At 47.4% G+C, this 19,699-nt stretch overlaps 1 protein-coding gene across 8 annotated transcripts in view; it reads right to left on the bottom strand.

Moving 5' to 3' along the window:
• Positions 1-19,354, bottom strand: part of Tet (tet methylcytosine dioxygenase-like) — an 85,455-nt gene extending 66,101 nt beyond the window's left edge. Inside the window, exons 1-3 of one of the 8 annotated variants that reach the window (XM_034327183.2) lie at positions 19,225-19,354; positions 18,059-18,933; positions 5,973-8,627 (exon numbers count right to left, since the gene is read on the bottom strand). In XM_034327183.2, coding sequence (XP_034183074.2) covers positions 5,973-7,082 — 1,110 coding nt within the window. In that variant the 5' untranslated portion in view covers positions 7,083-8,627; positions 18,059-18,933; positions 19,225-19,354. The other 7 variants (XM_034327186.2, XM_034327182.2, XM_034327181.2 and 4 more) reach the window with 7 other exon arrangements.
• Positions 19,355-19,699: the final 345 nt, after the last annotated feature.

Raw genomic sequence — 19,699 nt, 5'->3', positions numbered from 1 at the left:
CCGTTAATTAGATTCTTGTAACACGAGATAGAATCGAGAGAGAATCGAGTAACGCGATCGTTGATTCGGTTTCCTTATTTTCGCGGGAAACCATCATGCTTTGAAGTAGGAGATGTTGAAGAAAAAAATTGATTTCGAATTTTCAAAAAATATAAAAATGGCTATTGATTCGCTATGTGGAAAGGATCTCGGATATCTCGAAGGAAAAGTTGATTAATCGTCGTCCAGCACAATTGACTCGATTAAGAAACGCGGACTTAACATTTGGATAAATTAACAGCACCCCTCTCTATCGCGTCTACCTCTCACCTTCACCCCTGCTCGCCCGGTAAAAGGTTTTCGCCCGGAGGGAAAGTGGAAAACTCGATTTTCCGTGGAGCGAAGCGAGGAAACGAGAAAGCGAGCAAAGACGGCCGCGACAACGAGCTACGATCGCGCGCGAGTAACGATCGACCAGCCTGACGAAGGAATTTCTCCCGACCTTGTACCACGACACGAAACCGACGAGATTTCCAGCACAGCCTTCATCAGCCAAGTGTGAAATCCACTTTTCGTGGTCGTTAGCCCTCCGTCCGCGGTTCGTCAAGCCATCTCGTCGAGAGACGAAATTTAAAGGATTCCACGCGACTGACTGAACCCTCGATACATCGGGGCTGGATCGTGTTTTCGTAAACGTTTTCTCGATCGAATCTATAACGCTTGACAGTCGATTGAAAAATATATTTTAAACATGGGAGATAGATGGTGTTGACATTGGGATGACCTTGAGAAGTTCTGAGAAGGTCATGTTTCAATATTCCTAAAAATCAATAGTTGCTGGGACTAAGACTTATGAAGTAATAAAGAAGCCTTTTACTGTACAATAGACACCGAAGTGACATAAATAAAAGCGACAAATATAAAGAGCGCCGAGAACGCTTGTAGATGAAGAGGGTGGGAGGGAATTCACAGTTGCGAAACGTCTTGGTAAGAGGCGGCCAGGAAGTAGGACGAATTTTTCGACTTCCGCGGCTCGATCGATCCCTTGTGCCCTGGCAGACTCTCGATATCCATTATTACGACGAAATAGGCGCGGGCGCACCTCGATGCCTCCCTTCTGACGCCGAGAAAAACGTTGAAAACACGTAGACGTCCACGTGTAATCGTTGCTCCGTAAGAGAGCAAATGGAAAATTAAAAATCCTAAATTTGAAAATCAACTATTTCTACCCTTAACGATTAGAGTGTACAAACTAATAAAACAATTCAAACACCCTTTTCGTGTCACTTTTCAATTTAATCTAATGAAAAATATCACCAATAAATAGATGAAAAATTAAATTTTTCTCAGATAAAAAGAAATGCGGAGGTGATCATTCAGTTAGAATGATTCGCAGACGTTTCGCGTTCGGAATCGATCGACTCGCGGGAGGGTTGCTCCCCCTCGTCGGTGGCGCAGTTTCTACGCGAAACGAATAATCGGCATCGGGCGGGCTTTTCGGTTCCGGTTTCTCGATAAATCGAAACTGTGCGAAGCCCGTCAACGTAGAGAGGACGAGAGAAAGAGGATCTGACCCGACCGCGTCGACGAGTGTTCGGTTACGAGACGACGATGCTTGCTTGTCCCAACCGAGTCCAACGATTCGCGCGTTATTCGCGAAACTGATAACCGACCGATAACCGGTCACAATTGCCACTTACTTGGGGGTTATCGTGCATCAGGCCAATCAACCCTGTCCGTTTGCTTGGCATGCAGTTCATCCAAGCTCATTCACATTTACACGGCCTTGAATAACGAAAATAACCGGAAAATAATAAAATTGTATCTTTTTGAGAGAAAAGAGCAAGACTGATGAATAAAATTGAAAGCAAATCTCAAAAGGCTCCACGTTCTATCCTTAATTAAAGGACGTCTGTGGCATGTATCGAAGAATTATTGGCAATCGATGCGTTACGTAAAATGATGGGGAAGTAGTGATTTATATAGAATTTCCAAATTTCACAACCATAACGTACTATGAACTCCGTAACATTACGACAAGCTCGGTAACGTGTGTTATCACTTCACACGTTATAACGGGAAACAATATTATCAAGAAGCATATTATCAATTTACAATTAGTTTACAGTTCGATCACTGACCCAAACACGAACCAAAGAACAAAATACTCAACTCCCGTATTTGTTTCAATCACGAAAATTTGCCGAGCCCAAAATTAAGTTTCCTATTATTCATATTTTGCCTAGAAATTTCCTGTAACTAATGGGCGGAGCGCTTTAATCACCACGTTCAGAGGGGTCATTCGTTCTCCACTCGTATTGTACTTGACCGATTCGGTGGTGGTCCCCACCGCACCTTCGTCCGCGCTCCGCCCATGTTGTCCGGTAATTCCTAGATCCGCTGGTAAACGTGTCACCGTATTCGCGTAGGTCACGTAGAGATTGCTACCGTTTTCCCTTTGCCCTTGGCCCCGACACGATCAATCGTTGAAAAACGCAGCACGGCTGGAAAACGCGGGCCATCGTGAGCCGTGTGTACTCCGAGCGCGGTCAATTGCACTCTTGCTTACCGACTGCAATCTCCAACGATCTTCTCGTTCCCCCGGTTTCGCCGGGTAATTGTCCACGGCCACGTGTGAATCGCCTCAGTCGTCTCTCGTAACGACGTAATACAACGTAACACCGCGCGTAAGCGGTCGCGTGGGCGTTGACACTTGTTTTGGTAGCCTCCGCCGCGAGACTCGCGCTCGTGTGTTCTACTCGTGCGACAAACACGAGAGATTATGCGAGAAGGAAATACCGAAATGATAATGAAATAATCAGAAATTGATTTCTTCAGAAATTCTATTGTAACCTTGGCATGAAAAAGCGACATTGCAGCCAGTTCGCAGTTAACCGGTTCGCAGTCTCGAAGGGATGTTTCTCCAAAGGAGCGTGCGTATCGATCCAATCGCGAGGAAGCCCGGCAAGTGGCGAACGTTTTGAAGGGTCGACCGATGTCGGGGGTCGAGGGGTGACCCGTGCCAATTGCAGACCCTACGACATCGCGATTTCATCTCGATTCGACGGAATCGTCAACTTTTAGCCCCGTATACCTCCCGTGGTCCCGTAAACGTTCGTTCGAGGTGAAAGGGGGTGGAATGTTTGCCTGGTCGGGAAACGGGTCAAAACAGCGGTAAAAGACGATAAAAATTGGGGCATCGCAGCACGGATGGCCTCTCGACGCCAGGTGTACGATGAACCCGGAGGGTCGCCTTCTCTTTCGCGAACAGAAAGACATTGGAGGGGTGAGCTTTCCCTCGGGATAAAGAGGGTGTTAAGATCTGCGGGGTATGAGTTGTTGTGACGGCGAACCTACACTACAGTTCAAAAGTATTTCATCATACATCTGATGGAACAAACACTTGTTTCTACTAATTAAAAGAATGTAATTAGATCCTAAATCCTCTATTCAGCGGCAATTTGATAGAAATATCTTTTACACCATTGTCTCTTTCCCCAAGTACACGTGTAAGTAATCAAATACTTTTGAAGGATAGTGTATGTACTTGGAAGCCTTCGACTCGTGCCGATGCTCATCTATCATCCCGGTTTCTCTTCCTGCTTTTTTCTTTCCTCCTTCACCCCCTGCGCCTCTTACGCCCACCCTTCCGTGATTCGTAGCGTCCGAAACACGCTCGCGGGGATCGAGTTCCACGGGGAATCGCCGAGGAATTTCTCGGCAGGAACTGTGTTACAGAACTCGTAATTCCTTCTTTTGCCTTATTCCCCGTCGATGAAACCTTCTGTTCTCGAACCGTTTACCGATTAAACGAAACTTTATTTATATAATTACTAAACATAAGAGCGGTTAATTTTCAAATTGAATAATCTTGCAACTATGTAGATAAGCGAGATGTCAGAGGTGAAGAGTCATTGTTCTCGTTGCAACTTCGTTTTATTCATAATTATGAATGTCCGAGGTCAGACGTCGCATCTTGGTTTTAATAAGGCGTAAAGCGAAAAGAAGTTTAACATAATCGGCCGTCAGGATCGTAATAGGACGGGCCGGTCGAGGTGAGAGACGATATTGTTGGCAGGGTCGCTAGTGACCGATCGACTTCGTGGATCGCATATTATTTGCACTCGACAGGCTATCATCGAGCGGAACAACAATTTTCTCGTTTAATCGCGGCTCATCACGAGATGCGGTCTGCCTACGCACGGCTGTCCGTGAAAGTCACGATAATAGCTGTCGGTGACTCACTTAAGGTCAGCTCGGAAAGTGGCACGATAAAAGTCGAGAAAACGACTTGATGAAAAACCTTCCTTACCCAAAATCGTCTTTACGAAATCTAACCGAAGGTGTTACGCGTTTCCTCGGATACTGTCGAAAACACGAGACACGCGTTCGCCTGCGATCCAAGACGTCTTCCAGATAAACGCGTTCCATCTAAATACGTTCTTATCAGCCCGGACGGCCGGCTGTCCGATTCCCTGTCAACATCGATCTGCATTCTTCCCTTATCACAGCTTTCTCTCTTTCTCTCTCCGCCGCTTTTTCGATAAAAAAAAAGAAGCAGAAGAAGAGAAAAGAGGAAAATCCGAGGTAGAAGGAAGATGAAAGAAGAGAGTTCTAGAGAAGATACGATGAACGATCGATTCAGCGACATCGTATTAACAACCCTCTTCCTGGATATTGACTTAAATTGTAAAATTATAATATTCAGCATCTTCTCGGAAGAAAATATCGACAGGGAAATATGTTTATGAGCGGAGAAACTAATCGATTCGTTTTAATTGTCAGAAACGAGAGTTTATCACGGTTGTAAGAGGAGAAGAGGGAGAGGGAAAAGAAAAAAGAGAGGTGTCCCGGGACGGTATCGTCGGCAAACAACACGTTTGTTTCTAAACGAGCCGGGAGTTCGATACGCGATTATTATGACCCGCGACGAGCCTTGAACTTGCCCTACGATAAGCGAGCTGCTTACCAGCTACCGCCGTCAAACGTGCCTGTTTATTGCATGCACAGAGCTCTTGCACACCGCACACACTTGCCTTCGCGACTTTGCCATTAAATTGACTCGCGTCATCGTACAATGACCCCGTGCATTCGCGTTTTCGAAACGAGCTCCTCGACCGACGTCGACCTCGCTCGATCGCCAAAGCTATCGTAGGACCGAGTTAACATTTCAAGAACGCTACACTTAAGTTTACCTTCATTTTTTTTACCCTGTTATCGATGCAAATTTTATTTTGTAAACTTTCTGCAGCATCAATTTGATAAAAAATTGTTACTATGCCACTATCGTAATCAATGCTAATTACGGTACTAATTACATCACCCTCCACAAATAAAATATTCAATAGAAACACTGATATCCGTTCACCCCTTATATCCAACATTTTCTTTATCAAATTTCCTGGAAGTATGATCGATAAATGAAAACGTAGGGTACAATCAATCCTTAAAACAAAAGGAAACGAAGACTAATTTTTCTATAGTAGATTTGCGTACAGTTCGTATCCGTTACTAGGAAAAGCAAGCCGAGTAACCGAACATCCCAGCCAGCCAGTCAACCCACCAACCCCCTATTCAATGTCGCTACAATAATAAACCACCTCGGTTATCTGTATTTCTGTATTTCCCTCTGGGATTCTCGGCACATTCAGGCATCGGGGCCAAGTTCAGCCTGTATCTATATATACGCGCCATTCTACACGCGGCCCGGCCGTATCGGTGTTTATCCTACCCTACCAGCCTGCTCTATCCACCACCCTTCGCCCTTCCCTTTTCGCGCGTGTACTCTGATGCACCTGGATTTTCACGAATTTGGACCAACGTTACGTGACCTGTCGCTCGTGCGACGAATCCGTTTTCCCGCCTTTTTCACGAGATTTCCTTTTCGCTAAAAATTACTTCAGTTACGCAATGATTAATCGAAAGGATGCTGACCTTTTCTATTTCTCTATTTTTGCAAGCTAACGATAAAGATAAAAATCGTGGACACTTACCTTTTTCTCGGTGAGTTTCTCGCATCGCCTCATCTTGCAGATCTGGTGGCTCTTGTCGTTTCGGCACGGCGCGCAGTCCCCGCAGTTGTCCTTCCGTTGGCAGCCGATGCACTCGCCGCACCTTTTGCGCTTTTTCTTGGCCGGCTTGTCGCTGAGGCTACTGTCGCCGTCGGCGTCAGCTATGCCGCCGCCCAGGTGATGAGGTCCCCTGTTCGCGGTGGACGAGACCGCGGCTACCTGGCCGGAACTCTCGACGTTGCCAGCCCCGGCGCTGTCCTCGGACTCCATCGAGCCGGCACGTATTTTTCTGCGCTCCTTCTTCCTGCCGTCGATGCCGATCGGCCTGGAGGTAGGCGACGAGTCTAGCACCGTGGACATAGGGTTTTGGAAGTTAGCGTGATGCAATTGCGGGTATTCTGGCTTGACCACAGTCAGCACCGTGTGGTGCGGGTGACCAGGAGGCGGTGGTGGAAATGCTTGTACGGGACTGGAGCCTAACAATTGTATATGCCTCTCGTCTAGTAGCTGCTGTTGAAGGGCAGGCACCTCTCTGGCTTGTACCGGCGCCGGCACCAACGGATATCCCACGCTGCCTCTGTGAGGATGGGGCGCTGGAAGCGGTGTACCGAGGGTATGGAAACTCGGCAGACCGACAGCGGAGGTGACCGGTGGAGAGTGCGATATCGAGGCTGGTGACAATGGGGTGAGCGCGGTCAATTGGGGCTCGGCTTCGCTCGGTGCCGTGAATTGACTCGCGAAGCTTGGCAGACCTTCGCCAGGCGGTCCACCTCCACCGGCTGCGTTCTTCGACTCCCAAGGCCTGTACTGGCTTGCGAGCACAACCTCGCCACGAGAATCGATCAATCGACCGGTCAGTCCCTCGTAGTAGTCCCAGGAGGACGTCAGACCCAGTCCAACGTCCTGGGGATGAAGGGTAGTCAGTGTCGTCGAGCTGTCCATCGCGTTGTCCCCGGCAAAGCTGCTGAACGGTGGTAGGTGACGCGCCGGATCACCTGGACCGACCGAGCTCGGCGAGGTCGCTACCGCCGCCGGAGGGCTACCTGCTACCCTCTCGGTGGCGACGACCTCCTTCGTGACCTCGGCGCTCATCTTCCTCGCCACGTCATCTCGACTCGAGCCCCCTGCTCGCAGGAGGTCGCGTTACCCTTCTCGATTCTTTTTTCTTATGTGTCTTCTGGATAAACGGATCGACGGTTAACGACGAATCTTGTAACCTTCCAACCTTCCACCACTTCCTCTTCGTCCGTTGCCACTTCCACCTTCCACTTGCACTGCCACTTCTCTTCGTTCTCTACGATCGTGACTGGATACTCGTTATCGGGATTATCCGCGCTGCCCGACGCGTGCTGTTCGACACCCTGACATCTGGCAGAACGAGACGAGTCCTTCTTGCCTTCCAAACGTTTTCTTCCTTTCAAGTATTTACTTGAAGTATTGCCTTGATGCAGAAACGCGTCCGAATTCTTCTTTCGTTTCGTTCCGCTTTCGGTTTCTCTCCTCTTCCTTCGATTTGTACGTGTGTGTATAGCTGTAGGTGTACGATTGTGTGATTGTTTATTTTATCTCAATTTTTGTCTTCTTTCGAAATTTAGAGCTTCGTTCCTCTTTCGCTCTCACTCTCTCTCGTTCATCTTCTCACTTTCACGTGCTTTTTTACTCGCTCTCTCTCTCTCTCTCTCTCTCTTTCTCTCTCTCTCGTTCTCGCACACTGGCTTTTCTACCTCTCTCTATAACTCTATTTCTGTCGTTTGTACTCAACAGGTTTAGGCTACGAACTGAAGTAGATCGGTTTCTCTGGGAGTAATTATATGCGAGTCCCCTTTTCTGGATATATAGGGCGGCCTGCGTTCTCCGTCTGTCTTTCGCTTTGGATGGGACTCCTTCCTTAATTAGATACTCGCTCGCGTTCTCTCGTTCTCTCGCTCTCTCACTTTCTTTCTGCCTCTCTCTCTCTCTCTGTAGTAGGTGCGTCCGTTTGTTTAAAAAAATGAAAACTTTACTCTTACTTTACTTTATTACTCGCTTATTACATAAAACTTCCTTATAGCTTAGAAAACTTTGTCGGTTCGGCTATTCCCACTTAATTAATCTGTTCGCGAAGAGATTGGGCGGGCTTGCTCGCTCGCTCGCTTCCTCGCTGGTTACCAAGTGTATATCGTTAGCTTGCTGAGTGATTAGTAGAAAAAAGAAATGGTAGATTCTTTGGTTTACGGTTTTTTTTTATCCTTCTTTTTCCTTTTCTTCGCGCAATATTTTTTATACTCTTCTTCCCTTTTTGTCTTCGTGTCTCCCTTCCTACTTTTTGTTATTATAATCGTCTTACTTTGTTTACCTTTCCTTTGATTTGGCACTGGCGGACTTTATCTTTTTTTTCTTCTTATTTTTCTTTTTGTTTCAGATATACTTTGTACACTAATTAGATTACTATAGCTCTTAATGTTTTGTCTTCCTCTGAACCTAAGCTCTTTCGAATATTTTTCTTCCTCTTTTTCTTGTTTTTTATGCTTTTTTCTTTTTTTCTTTTTTATCTTTACGTCGATATAAACACACTAATTACTTCTTTCGCGCTTCGTAAGAAAATAGAAATCACTTGAGGTTAATGTGGCTTGTTAGAAGGCGATTGATTTGTACGATCTGGAACAGAAAAACCACATTTTTATGTTAGACATATACGATATATTAATGAAATATAATTCTTATCTTAAAGTCATATAATCGCACTATCGTACTCTTATTTAAAATCTCTTATTTAAATGCAATTTGCACTCCCTCTGAAACATCAACATAATATTTGCACCGAGTTTTTAAGGTTTTCAAATCAAGTAAAAAGAATTTTAATAAATCATAAAGATCTATATGGGATCAAAGAAGAGTAGTCGCGGGTTAGAGAGAAGAAAAAAAAAAAGAAAAGCATCCCCAGGTAGAAAAGGCCGATGACGAGGCTCGTTCAGTCCTCCCCTTTCACCGTGGTCACGTGAGGCGATCGTAAGCTAGAACGTGACACGCGACTACGTGGGAACGTGTCATAGACGTTACCATAACGTGACCATCGCTAAAGCCAAGGTTACTATTACGTTCGGCGTGTCTGCACACCTACTCGCTCGCTTTGATATCCGCGAATGTTATACTCTAGTCCCCGGACGGTTCATTCACGTTGCTTAGACCTATGACGATGGCTACGAGCTTTTCGCGTTTCTCCTTTCATCGTTCGCTAACTCGTTTTAACGCCTTCGCAGTCGCCGTTTTCTACACTTTCATTTATAAAACCAAGGGATACTTATTGCTTTCTGCTTTACTTTTAATATATTTCAAATTATAATATATACATGAAAATTTTTATTTTGTTATCAATGTTTTTCCTTATGGAATCTTAGCGTCCAAGAAAATTCTTAAAATTTTCCAATGATTAATTAATCAGCCGTTTGAAACACCTTTTAATCCATCAGATTGCGAAATTCTGTTTATTCGAAAGAGGTTCCAAGCCATCGCCGAAAAGCATAGCGACGTTGGTCCTCCGTGAGATATCGACCGCCATTTAACCTCCCTCTCATCCCTTCATGGTCTCTTTCCCGCTGGTTGGCGATGATGGTACATAGTACTACACGGTATACTCTGAACTCCATCATGTAACACGTAGATTTGCACACGCGTGTTGGCCACACAGAGATGCACGCTGACAGCAGCTTTTGCATCGCTGGTGGATGCACATAATGGCTGGTGTACATAGAGAGAACGATAATTCTCTTTCTCTCTCTTGGCCGCTTTTCCAACGACCCGCCGCAAAACTCTCTCTCTAATAGCTTTACAGCTGTGGCCGTCGGGAGCTTTCGCTATCGTTGAAAACTTGCACTGTCGTTCGTCGTGCACTTTCGCTTGCCACGTGGCGAATCAACCCTTTCGGGCTACCGATGACCCGCTCGAATACGCACCATGGAATTTAATCAATTACTTTCTTCTTATTATTATATTCATACCACTGATACAGGATTAATGGTACTATGGGCTTAAAGATGTTAAGAACGTGTTGAGGAGTAACTCAATATTTGTTAAAATTATTGCTCATGACGGTCATTGATGATCCCCGCATAGGTCATTCAACTTAATAAGTATTACAAATGTATAATACGAAAGAAACGCTTTCAACAATGATGGTTGATAAAGTTATGTTGTCGTTATTAATCTTTCAACAGAAAAACTCTTGTGGTAAATCCTACCTTATGCACGCAAAGATTCTCTTTGCATCAAGTTGTCAAAAGGAAGTCTGTACTAAAAGTAGATAAATTCTACAAAACTTTCCACTCGACAGGGGACAAATACAAATTGTACCAGTTGGATCGAATGCTCCTGAACGAGGCTCCAGCGCTTCAAAAATAACAACACTCGGAGAGAAAGAAGAAAAAGACTTAGCCAAGAGAATTCTGAAACGAACTACAAGACACATCCTCCACGATTCTCTGAATGTCGTACATCGAAACGCGTTGAAAATCAATACCAAAAAGAATCCGATCGGATGCTCGAATCCGTCGATAAACATCGAGGATTCTCATAGGAAAAGCACGAAAGCGGCGTAAATTCAGCTTCCAATTGGAACTCAGGAGATTTTAGCCGATGACGAAACATCTGCACAAGGAGACCACAGGCGATTGAACTTTCCTGGCTATCCATAAATCTAGTCTAGACTGAATACCGCGAACTTTAATCTTTAAAGGTCGCGAAACTCGCTTCGTTGCTCTCTGATAGCGTGTACCGAGTTCGAGGCTCGATCGCGTTTCTTTCGAGAGTTGGATGGATATCGGTATCCAACCATCGTGAAAAGATGCTCCAAGGAAACTGGCAATTCGTAACGCGGCCATACGTTCGATCTGACCGTATATAAATTGTTCGACCAGCTTGGAAACGGGGCTCCAGTCGATCCAACAACTCGTATCGGCATCCGTCTCGCGCAGAGCTGACGAGAAACTTTTCTACTTTTTCGAGATCTTTTATCGCTCCGTGCATCGTTACGGCACAGATATACATTGAACTAGGTATTTTTGCTCTAGGTAATCTTCAAATTTAAGTTTTCATCAGAATTGTATTCAATGCTACTTTATTCTTGAATTATTTTCAAAGTCAAGCGAACGTAGAACTAGCCGCCGACGTATCAGCTAGAGGAATCTAATAAACGTTCTTTCGAAACCTCGCTTACAAATCGAATCGAACTCTTTCGAAATTCAGTTGCAAGTCGAATCGAAACTCCTTCGAGTTAGAATTTGATTTCCAGACCAACCAGCATATTTTAATATTAATCTCTACTGGATCCGAAAATTGTCTGTGAACTCTATACTGTGTAGGCTCTTATAAATTCCTAAATGTTCTTCAACCATGAAGACTTGTAACTTCTAAAGTATTATTTTAAAAAAATATAAAAAAATGATAAAAATAACGGATGTTTTGGAGTGAAAATTGCTTTGAATGGAAGGATCGATAGCCGCGCGTAGCGGAAGAGACAGAACGGAAGACGAAACGATGACGAGACGAAAATTTTGGAAAGGCTAGAAGTGTGCGTCGAGACGCGTCGCGTCGGAAAGAGGAGAACAGCTGGCGCCTGGTCGAGTTGCACTTTCGTCGAATCGACCGTAGGCCCGCTTTGTAAGCGCGTACAAAAATTCAATAGCGCGCGCTGCTCGACGTCGCGAGCGTAGCGACACCGAGCGATATATCCCGTCGTCGGCACGCAGGACGCGGCTTCCCAGAAGCGTGTACAAACCAGCTGGCCAACAGAAAGAGATCGGAGATTCCGCGCGCTTGGAATTAATATTAGACGGCGACGAGTGCGCGCCATCGAAAAAACCAAGCTAACGAAACCTGCGTGTGCTCGTTGCCCTTTGTGCCGAGTGGAATATTCGAGAACTTCTCGCGATATACGCGACCGATTTCCATGATCGAAGTCTCGGCCGATTCTACATCGAAAAATGCATCAAACATGTAGAATGTAATTCTTTGATGTTCAGCTACCATGTGGAGAAAACCGGCTCCGAAGTAGACCGATTCAAGAAACGGAGTAGATGAAATATTCTTGAATTGTGAATGGTATACATTGTTGCCGAGCAAAGATCGAAGTCTCAGATGATTCTACAGCGACGAATGTATGAAAAATGTAGAATACAATCTTTCAGTAAACAGCTTCCATTTTAAGAAAAATATTTTGAAGTAAAGTGCGACCACTGCAACGGTAGGCCATGCTGCATTGAAAAGTGCATCAGAAACGAATGCACCGCTCCGAAACGAATAGGTACAAAGTAGGCTAACATACCCACTGTATTAAAACATCATGAAGCTATTTACAAAATATTCAGTGAGATTATATAAGATAATCACAAACATGTAAACATCGTGTCCGATTAAAATAACAATTGTAATATCATACTAAATACGAGTGTAGGTTTGAAATCAAATCAGACCGAAGACACCTTATTCCTTTTTAACCCTTAAGTGGCGGTGGTCAGGTCACTTGTAATCCAAACTGAAAATTCTTCTCCAAATCCACAAATTTCCCAATTTTCTGATAAATGTAAAAAAATTGTTCACATTGCACCCCCTATATTTAGCGAAGAATAATTGCTCGTCTGGTCACTTCTGTGTTTCCTTTTTATGAGAAACGACGTCGCGGAATTCTGCGCGTCTCGTTTCGTTATTATCGTGAGCCCGTATCGAGCAGTATACACTGGGCTGGCTCGAACTCCTTTGTTTCACTCGGGTTTAGCGTCGCGCCGCGTTATCGTGACGCGGGCGAATTTCGTGTCGACGCTTTTGCACGCGGTTTCGCGGTAACCGGCCAGCCGACCGACCGTTCGTTCCTCGTGGCCCTTTGCTCCCTTTCCAATACGCGACTACCTTGAACAGAAGCAGTCTTGGGAATTGGCGTAAACCGGGTACACGAAAAGGCTATCCCCGATACAAAACCGTTTAGTGTTCGACAAAGTTAGGAGGGCATTCCCGTATTTCGGTTTTGCATTTCTCTCATACTTTTATTTATAAAATAAACCCCCCATTTTCGGCGGGAAAATCTCGGGATATCCTGTTTGAATTAATATAGAGGACTGGTACACTGGAAGGAAGGTATACCAGCCGCTCCAAAACTCCTGAATTCGGTCATCGTCCGTCACGGAAGCGGACGCGAGGGAACCGGTGAAAAATCGGCACCATTCGGCAGGGGGTAATTATTATTCGGTCCCAGTACAGCTTATCTTCGTTTCCGCAGGCATAAATCCGCGATAAGGTCTGTTTTTCACGACGGTGCAGGCTGCGCGCTAATTCCGGCATTACAGCGAAGCAAAAATGGCGGTGCCGGCGCTGGTCGGCCTGCACCCCGTTCGCTAGCCCGAAAAAAGGAAACGCGAAGAAAAAAAGAGCTCTCCTCGCGGCGGCTCCGAGCAAAAAAGCTCCGGGTACACTTTCGCCGACCTCGTGGTGGCGAGCGCGCGCACCCGCGCCCGCTCGACTCTCGCGACAAAGGCTGCTTGATTCAAGGTCCCACGCACACGCACACACCAATAGATCCGTACACATGCGCTCACGAATGCACGCGTTCGTCCGAGCGCATGCCGCCAACCGCGTGTCGACCCGATGCGGTGCCCTGCCACTAGAAACTTGGAGTACTACTACCTCGAAGATGAACCACCTTGGAATTCGCAAAAATAGATGATGATTTAGTCGATTGTTGAATTGGGAATTCGAGTTAAATTTTAGTTATGGGAGCGAGGAGTTGCGTCACCGAACCGACTAGACTGAAGCTCTACTACTCCGAACCGATGCGACGAGACCAAAGCATTACTCCAAACCTATGAGACTGAAAGTATTCGATTCGAATGGCTAAATATCAACAAAGTTGAATCTACGAGGCCATACATCGACAAACCCAATTTGCAGAGAATTTATAGCCACAGGTCGATTGGGTTGGAGCATAAATCCTGGGCCCAGGTTGAACATTAACGTCGCGCAAAGTCTCGATAACGTTCGCGCGGTAAGATCGAACTTGGGGGAAGTTTATCTGGATCTGTAGGACGATAAATATTGTCTGTATGCGAGTAGGTCGTGGGCATCGACGTAGACTCGACTGCAAACGAAGGAATTGGAAAAGAAGAGCTACGATACGGTGGATAACTCAGTATAGAAAAGAGGATTGTCGAAGAAAAAATCGGGCATCGTGAAACAGTATTTACTCCCGCGTTAAGTAGCAATAAATAGCGAAGAAAGAGACCGTGATAACTGACGTCATCCACTTACTCGAGTCATAACAATACTGTTTTTGTAGCAGCGATTACTAGCATCGTCTGGAATATGTATATAACTTATTCATCCGCTGAAAGCTGCAGCTATGCATACTACGCCATTGATAACCTCTCTTTGATGCGAGTGTATTCGTTGTGCCGAGAGGTGCACCGTTACATGCAGCACGCACCGTTGCACCACCGATTATCGATCCATGCGATTCGTCAACAGTGGGCCGTAGGTTCGCGTCGAAGGGTACCGTTTCGACCCTAAATTTTTCTTCCCTCCGGTTGTCGCTTCACCGCGATACCGCGCGGTCAATAGAGGCGGAACGGGCGAAAATGCGCGGGTATCGTCGCGAAGGTGGACATGGTTCCCAGGAACGACCGGGTCACTTGTTGCTGGCGTGCACCGGCGTCGAAATCGCTTGGACGGGACGCGTTCGGGCGCTTTTACGGCACTGGCTACGGTGTTCGGCAGCGGCACTGATTCGCGAGCGCCCGCGTGTGTACGTGGAACAAGCAAACGTGCGCTCGTACGCGAGTATGCACGGCGTCGTAAACGTCGTAAAACGGATCACAGCTGGTGTTGTACCAACGTGTACCAACACTGGGACTCGTATAATGCACATGCACGCACGTGCGCGAGTACCGACCAACACGTACGCGCGCATGCGTCCGTGCACTTTCACGCTATATACCGCAAAGTGTACGCCGTGAGGACGTAACTCGGCTCGCGCGTACCGGTCGATCACACAGGAACGGCATGCTACGAAACGGAATAAAGAGTGCACGAGTACGAGTACGAGTACACGAGTATGAGCACGGGGGAACGAGGGCAGCGGCGACGTTCACGAAGAGACACGTATCGAAAACCGGCGCGTCGCGACGGCCAGCGGTGCTAGCCATCCTCGTGTAGAGAGGTGCGTAACGGTCCGTCGAGGTGCAGGCCGTCGTGGTGGGGGTTACGGGGGGCGGTCGCACTGTTAAACCCACCCACACAAGCACATGATATCGGAAATGATATAAAATTGCGTCGAGCGCGCCGCTGATATTTAAATTGGTTCGCTAAACCACGGATTAATGCGCGCAACGACGTCCGACAGCCCACGCAGAGGAGCGGGCATCGAAAAAAGGGCGCATCAGAAAGAGAAAAAAATAAATGTACACGCGTGCAGCCCGGCCCAATCGGAGCGGATCGTTGCTAACGTGAGCGTCGATACCTGTTTCTACGTTGGACAGGTGTTTGCCACGGCCAGTACGGCTGCGAGCGCCGTATATTTTCTTTCTTTATCAACGTCGCTCAAAACTCTGTACATCTATTTTGCCTTTTCTCTCAACTTCCTGTCTACAATCACGTGAAAATATCCTCGTAGACTTTGCCAAACGCGTCGAACTTTCTTACAACGTTATCGCGCGAATTGCGAAATCAAACTAGCCGGGTTTGGGCGGGAATCAAAGTACAACCGCGATCTAATACAGTCTCACCGCGGAACCAAGAAAACGTAAGAGAAACGAAATAGATTACCGGCTCTAATAGAGATTCCGTATCGTGAACCGGCTAATAATACACTTATCAATGGCTGTGCAAGAAAAATACCCGATAAAAGAGTTCTCTATTTTGTACGACCAACGAGCAAAACAACCGATCGTTTCTCGAACGTTCGGCCGCGAATTAAGGCTGGCGTTTCACAATGATCGCCTAGGAGTTTGTTGGAAACGATTCGCGGCCAACTTCGCTGGCAACCCTTTGCCGGCCAACAAGCGTACGATTCCGACAGCCTATGAACGAAGGAAGGGGAATGCCGGACTGCTGGAGGAAAGGAGAAAGAAATATCGTCTAGAAAGAGGAGAGAGAGAGAAAAAGAAAGAAATCCGTGGAACGGGCAAAAGGGATACTCTGTGCGTGCCCGTAAATCTCTTGGCGCCCGTTGTTCTCGCGGTCCACGACGTTAGTTCCTTGTCCATTCCGATCCGTTCCGCCGTTCCGTGAAGCGAGTAGGCCGAAATTCGCCCCCTCCCCTTCCCTCCGCGAACCCCTCGCTCTCACTCCCCTGTAGCGCGGCTCGCCGACACAAAAAAGAAGGAACACCCACAGGAAAGGGAACCGAGGAAAAAAGGACGAAGACAGGAATAGAATGAGAGGGAAAGAGAGAGAAAGAAGAATTGATCGTATTCGCGACGGCGAAACGGAGCTTCGGCTACTTTGCATGTTTCTGTCGTTGGAAACGCGGCGTTAATTTCCATTTATCCCCGATTATTCGTCCAAGGAGTACGGATCGAAAAAAGCATAACTCGTAATTTCGACGAACGGTTATCGTTGTAACGATATGTAACACACGGATCGTAGAAATCGGCCGTTCCTTCCAGCACCGGCTAATTCGGCGAGCCGTTAAATCGACCCTTAACGACACCGAAGTTGATCGCGTGTGTACTCGACGATTATTATCACATAAACTGCAAATTGCACGTTATTACCGGGTCGCGTTTTTCTCTGTACCCATACGCGTCTATACATCAGGGTCAAATTGTTCGTGGTTTATCCTCGCGATGGTACTCGAAGCCGTGGCCACACGATATCCCACTTCCGATGACACTGGTAGTTAGAGCGACGTTGTTGATGAATTTCGACGGGGAACGATCGAAATTTCTCCGTAGCGTGTGTCGCGCCACGCGGCTATCGATGCACCTCTACTCCAAATTTCGAAACACACGCATGTATGACGGGAACACATGTAGGTGGAGCGCGATCGTGACACGCAATTTGAACGTTTGAAAATCGTGTTTCGTTTCTTTTTTTCCTTTCCGTTACTTTGCGTATACTCGTTCACCACAGACGACCGACACCAAAAACTCTACACCTTTGACGAACGCCACACCGTATAGTCGATAATGCTGTTTACCAAAGCGCCGTTTGTTCTCGGCCAGGCTTGGTTAGGTTCACGCGCAATCGAGGCGAAAAACAAAATAAAAAGGATCTTTTACGTACATAGATTGTACGGGGTGTACGTATGCATATCCCTGCGCGAATTATATAGAAGAGAATGAAGTGTTAAGAACCTGTTTCCCATACACTACGCGTGCTATCGACGAAGCGTTTGAGCCGAGCCTCGAAAACACCGGGAATCTCGAAGGGATGCACTTTGGCCCGTCACTCGTCTCACGACGACACAACGCGTTTTTGTCTAACGCACCGCGCGAGACTCGTAAAACATTCGTAGCACGATGCGTGCACGCCGTGCTCGAGGACACTACCGTGCATCGCCGCCGGCTAGCACAGGAGGCGTTGACGGCAATGGTAGTGGTGGCAGCGGTGGTAGTGGTGCTGCTGGTGGTGGTGGCGGTCGCGACGGAGGTGGTGGTGGTGGATGAGATGGTGGTGGCGGTGGTGGTGGTGGTGGTGGTGGTGGTGCTGACGGTGGCGATGGTGATGGTGGTGGTGAGATTGTGGTAGAGGTGGTGCTGATGGCGATGGCGGTGGTGACGATCGGCGGACGTAGCAAAGAGACCAGGACGACGGAAACGTGTCGCGGGTGCGAACTTCCGCATGGTCGTTTTCAGGGAGAAGGGGATTTACGTCGGATTCTCGCTACGCTCTTTCGTACAACCGTACCGTTAACAAATACGTGTCGTGACTGACGATGTGCGTGTTCAACTCAAAGTAAACCCCCTGTACCAATGTCAACAATAACATAACGAGCGACGATAATAGAGAAACGTGGAATCAATTGGAACCCGATTTTTTACCGAATGAATTCGTATTGTCCGGGCATCGGTAAATCTACGGAAACGTTAGCTAGCTTGTGCACTTACCCTTCTCCTCGGTTTCTTCAGTTGGACGAGCTGTTTCTCACTCTCTCTCTCTCTCACACTCTCTTTCTCGACCGGCACACGCTCCAACTCTGTCTTTCTTATGATGCTTCTCTTCCTCCGGTACTCTCTCGCTCTCTTTCTTGTTTTCTCTTTCCCTCTCCGTTCTCCTAGTAGTCGACGAGTAGCAGCAGCAGCAGAAGCCGCGCAAGCAAGGGAGAAAGAAGCAGAAAGAGAGGGAGAGAGAGAGGGGCAGATGAGAGAAGGAAAGATAGAGAGGGAGAGCGAAATGAAAGCGAGAGTGATCCTCCGTGCTCTCTCCCTCTTGCTGTACACTCCACCCGTCCGGTCGCCCTGTCGCCGTCGCTGCCGTTGCCGTTGCCGTTGCTGTTGTCGCTGTCGGTGTCGTTGCCGCAGCTACTGCCACTACTGTTGCCGTTCTTCTACCCTACCGACGTTACATTCCAAATTTTTCTTCGATCGGTCACCGTTACGTCGACGACAGGGACACCAAAGAGACGAACGTTCATCCACGATCACCGGTGGTAACGACACGAGGCGAAAGAACTTTGCTCGCGTGAACCGTTTGACACTGTTTTTAGTAACTCTCTTCCTGCTCCTCGTATCGTGTCCCTTCGATATCCTTTCACTACGAGCTTTCGCTCTTTTTCCCCACTGTTTCTCCGTTTCGTATCACCGTACGTATACATATACTCCGATCACTACGTCGTCCCTTTTTCTCGACAACACTAGCCCCCGAATCGGCCACGAAATGGACATACACGTGTGTACGAGAGCCGTTAGAAGCGTGTCCGTTTCGCTGTTCCGTTCATTCCTGTGCACCGGTCACGAACTGTCGCGCGTCGATGTGGAATCACCTAAAGCCGGCGTCGTATTTTTTAAATATTCCTGCTCCAAACTCACCTACTCTCACATCCACGCACTCGCACTTGCACACTTCGTATTCGTACTTCTCTCTCTCTTGCTTACGCCCTTTCTCTCTCCGACTTGCTCCGGCTTTCGTTTTCTCTCGCGCTCCCGTTGTGTTCATTCGTTCAAACTTGCTACTCGTCCACACTGTATCTCCTAGTAAGTAAACACAGAGACTACGCGTCGACGTACCGACCCGAGACGTCGACCGGCTCGTCGATCGCATCAAAACACTGTACCTTTGGTTCGGCGAACTTCCCCGTGGTGAGTGTGCTCGCCGCGCGGTGACTGTATGCTCCAAGAGTATTCTTTGTCCGTTCGGAGTCGCAGCTGCCCGCGTTTCGGCCGTCGGTCGCTATTCGGCTATGTTCGGCAATTCTCGGGTGTCATCCCGTTCGTCATGGCGGGAACCCAGGATATAGCCAGGACCATTGGTGGAAAGGGAAAGGGAAAAGGGAAAGGGGAACTCGAGCGTACGCTCGTGCACGTTTCTCTCCTCTCCTCCCCTCTTCTCTCGCTCTATCGTTTTCTCTTGTAACTTGTGCGAGAAAAAGCCAGCGAGACACTGATAAAGGAAGAAAAAGAGAGCGAACGAGGGAGAGGCAGGCGAGTTAGTTGACCGAGTACAAGACGAAGTACGAAAGATTTCGATGCGTTTCTGGAGTGGGGGGAGACGATCGTGTAGCGTAGCGGGGACACGGGAGAGCGCGCAGG

This window comes from Osmia lignaria, chromosome 14 (genome assembly GCF_051020975.1).
Source record: "Osmia lignaria lignaria isolate PbOS001 chromosome 14, iyOsmLign1, whole genome shotgun sequence".
NCBI classification, from domain to species: domain Eukaryota; kingdom Metazoa; phylum Arthropoda; class Insecta; order Hymenoptera; family Megachilidae; genus Osmia; species Osmia lignaria.
The sequence above is the reverse complement of the archived record's forward strand: the minus strand, read 5'-3'. Positions and strand labels throughout refer to the sequence as shown.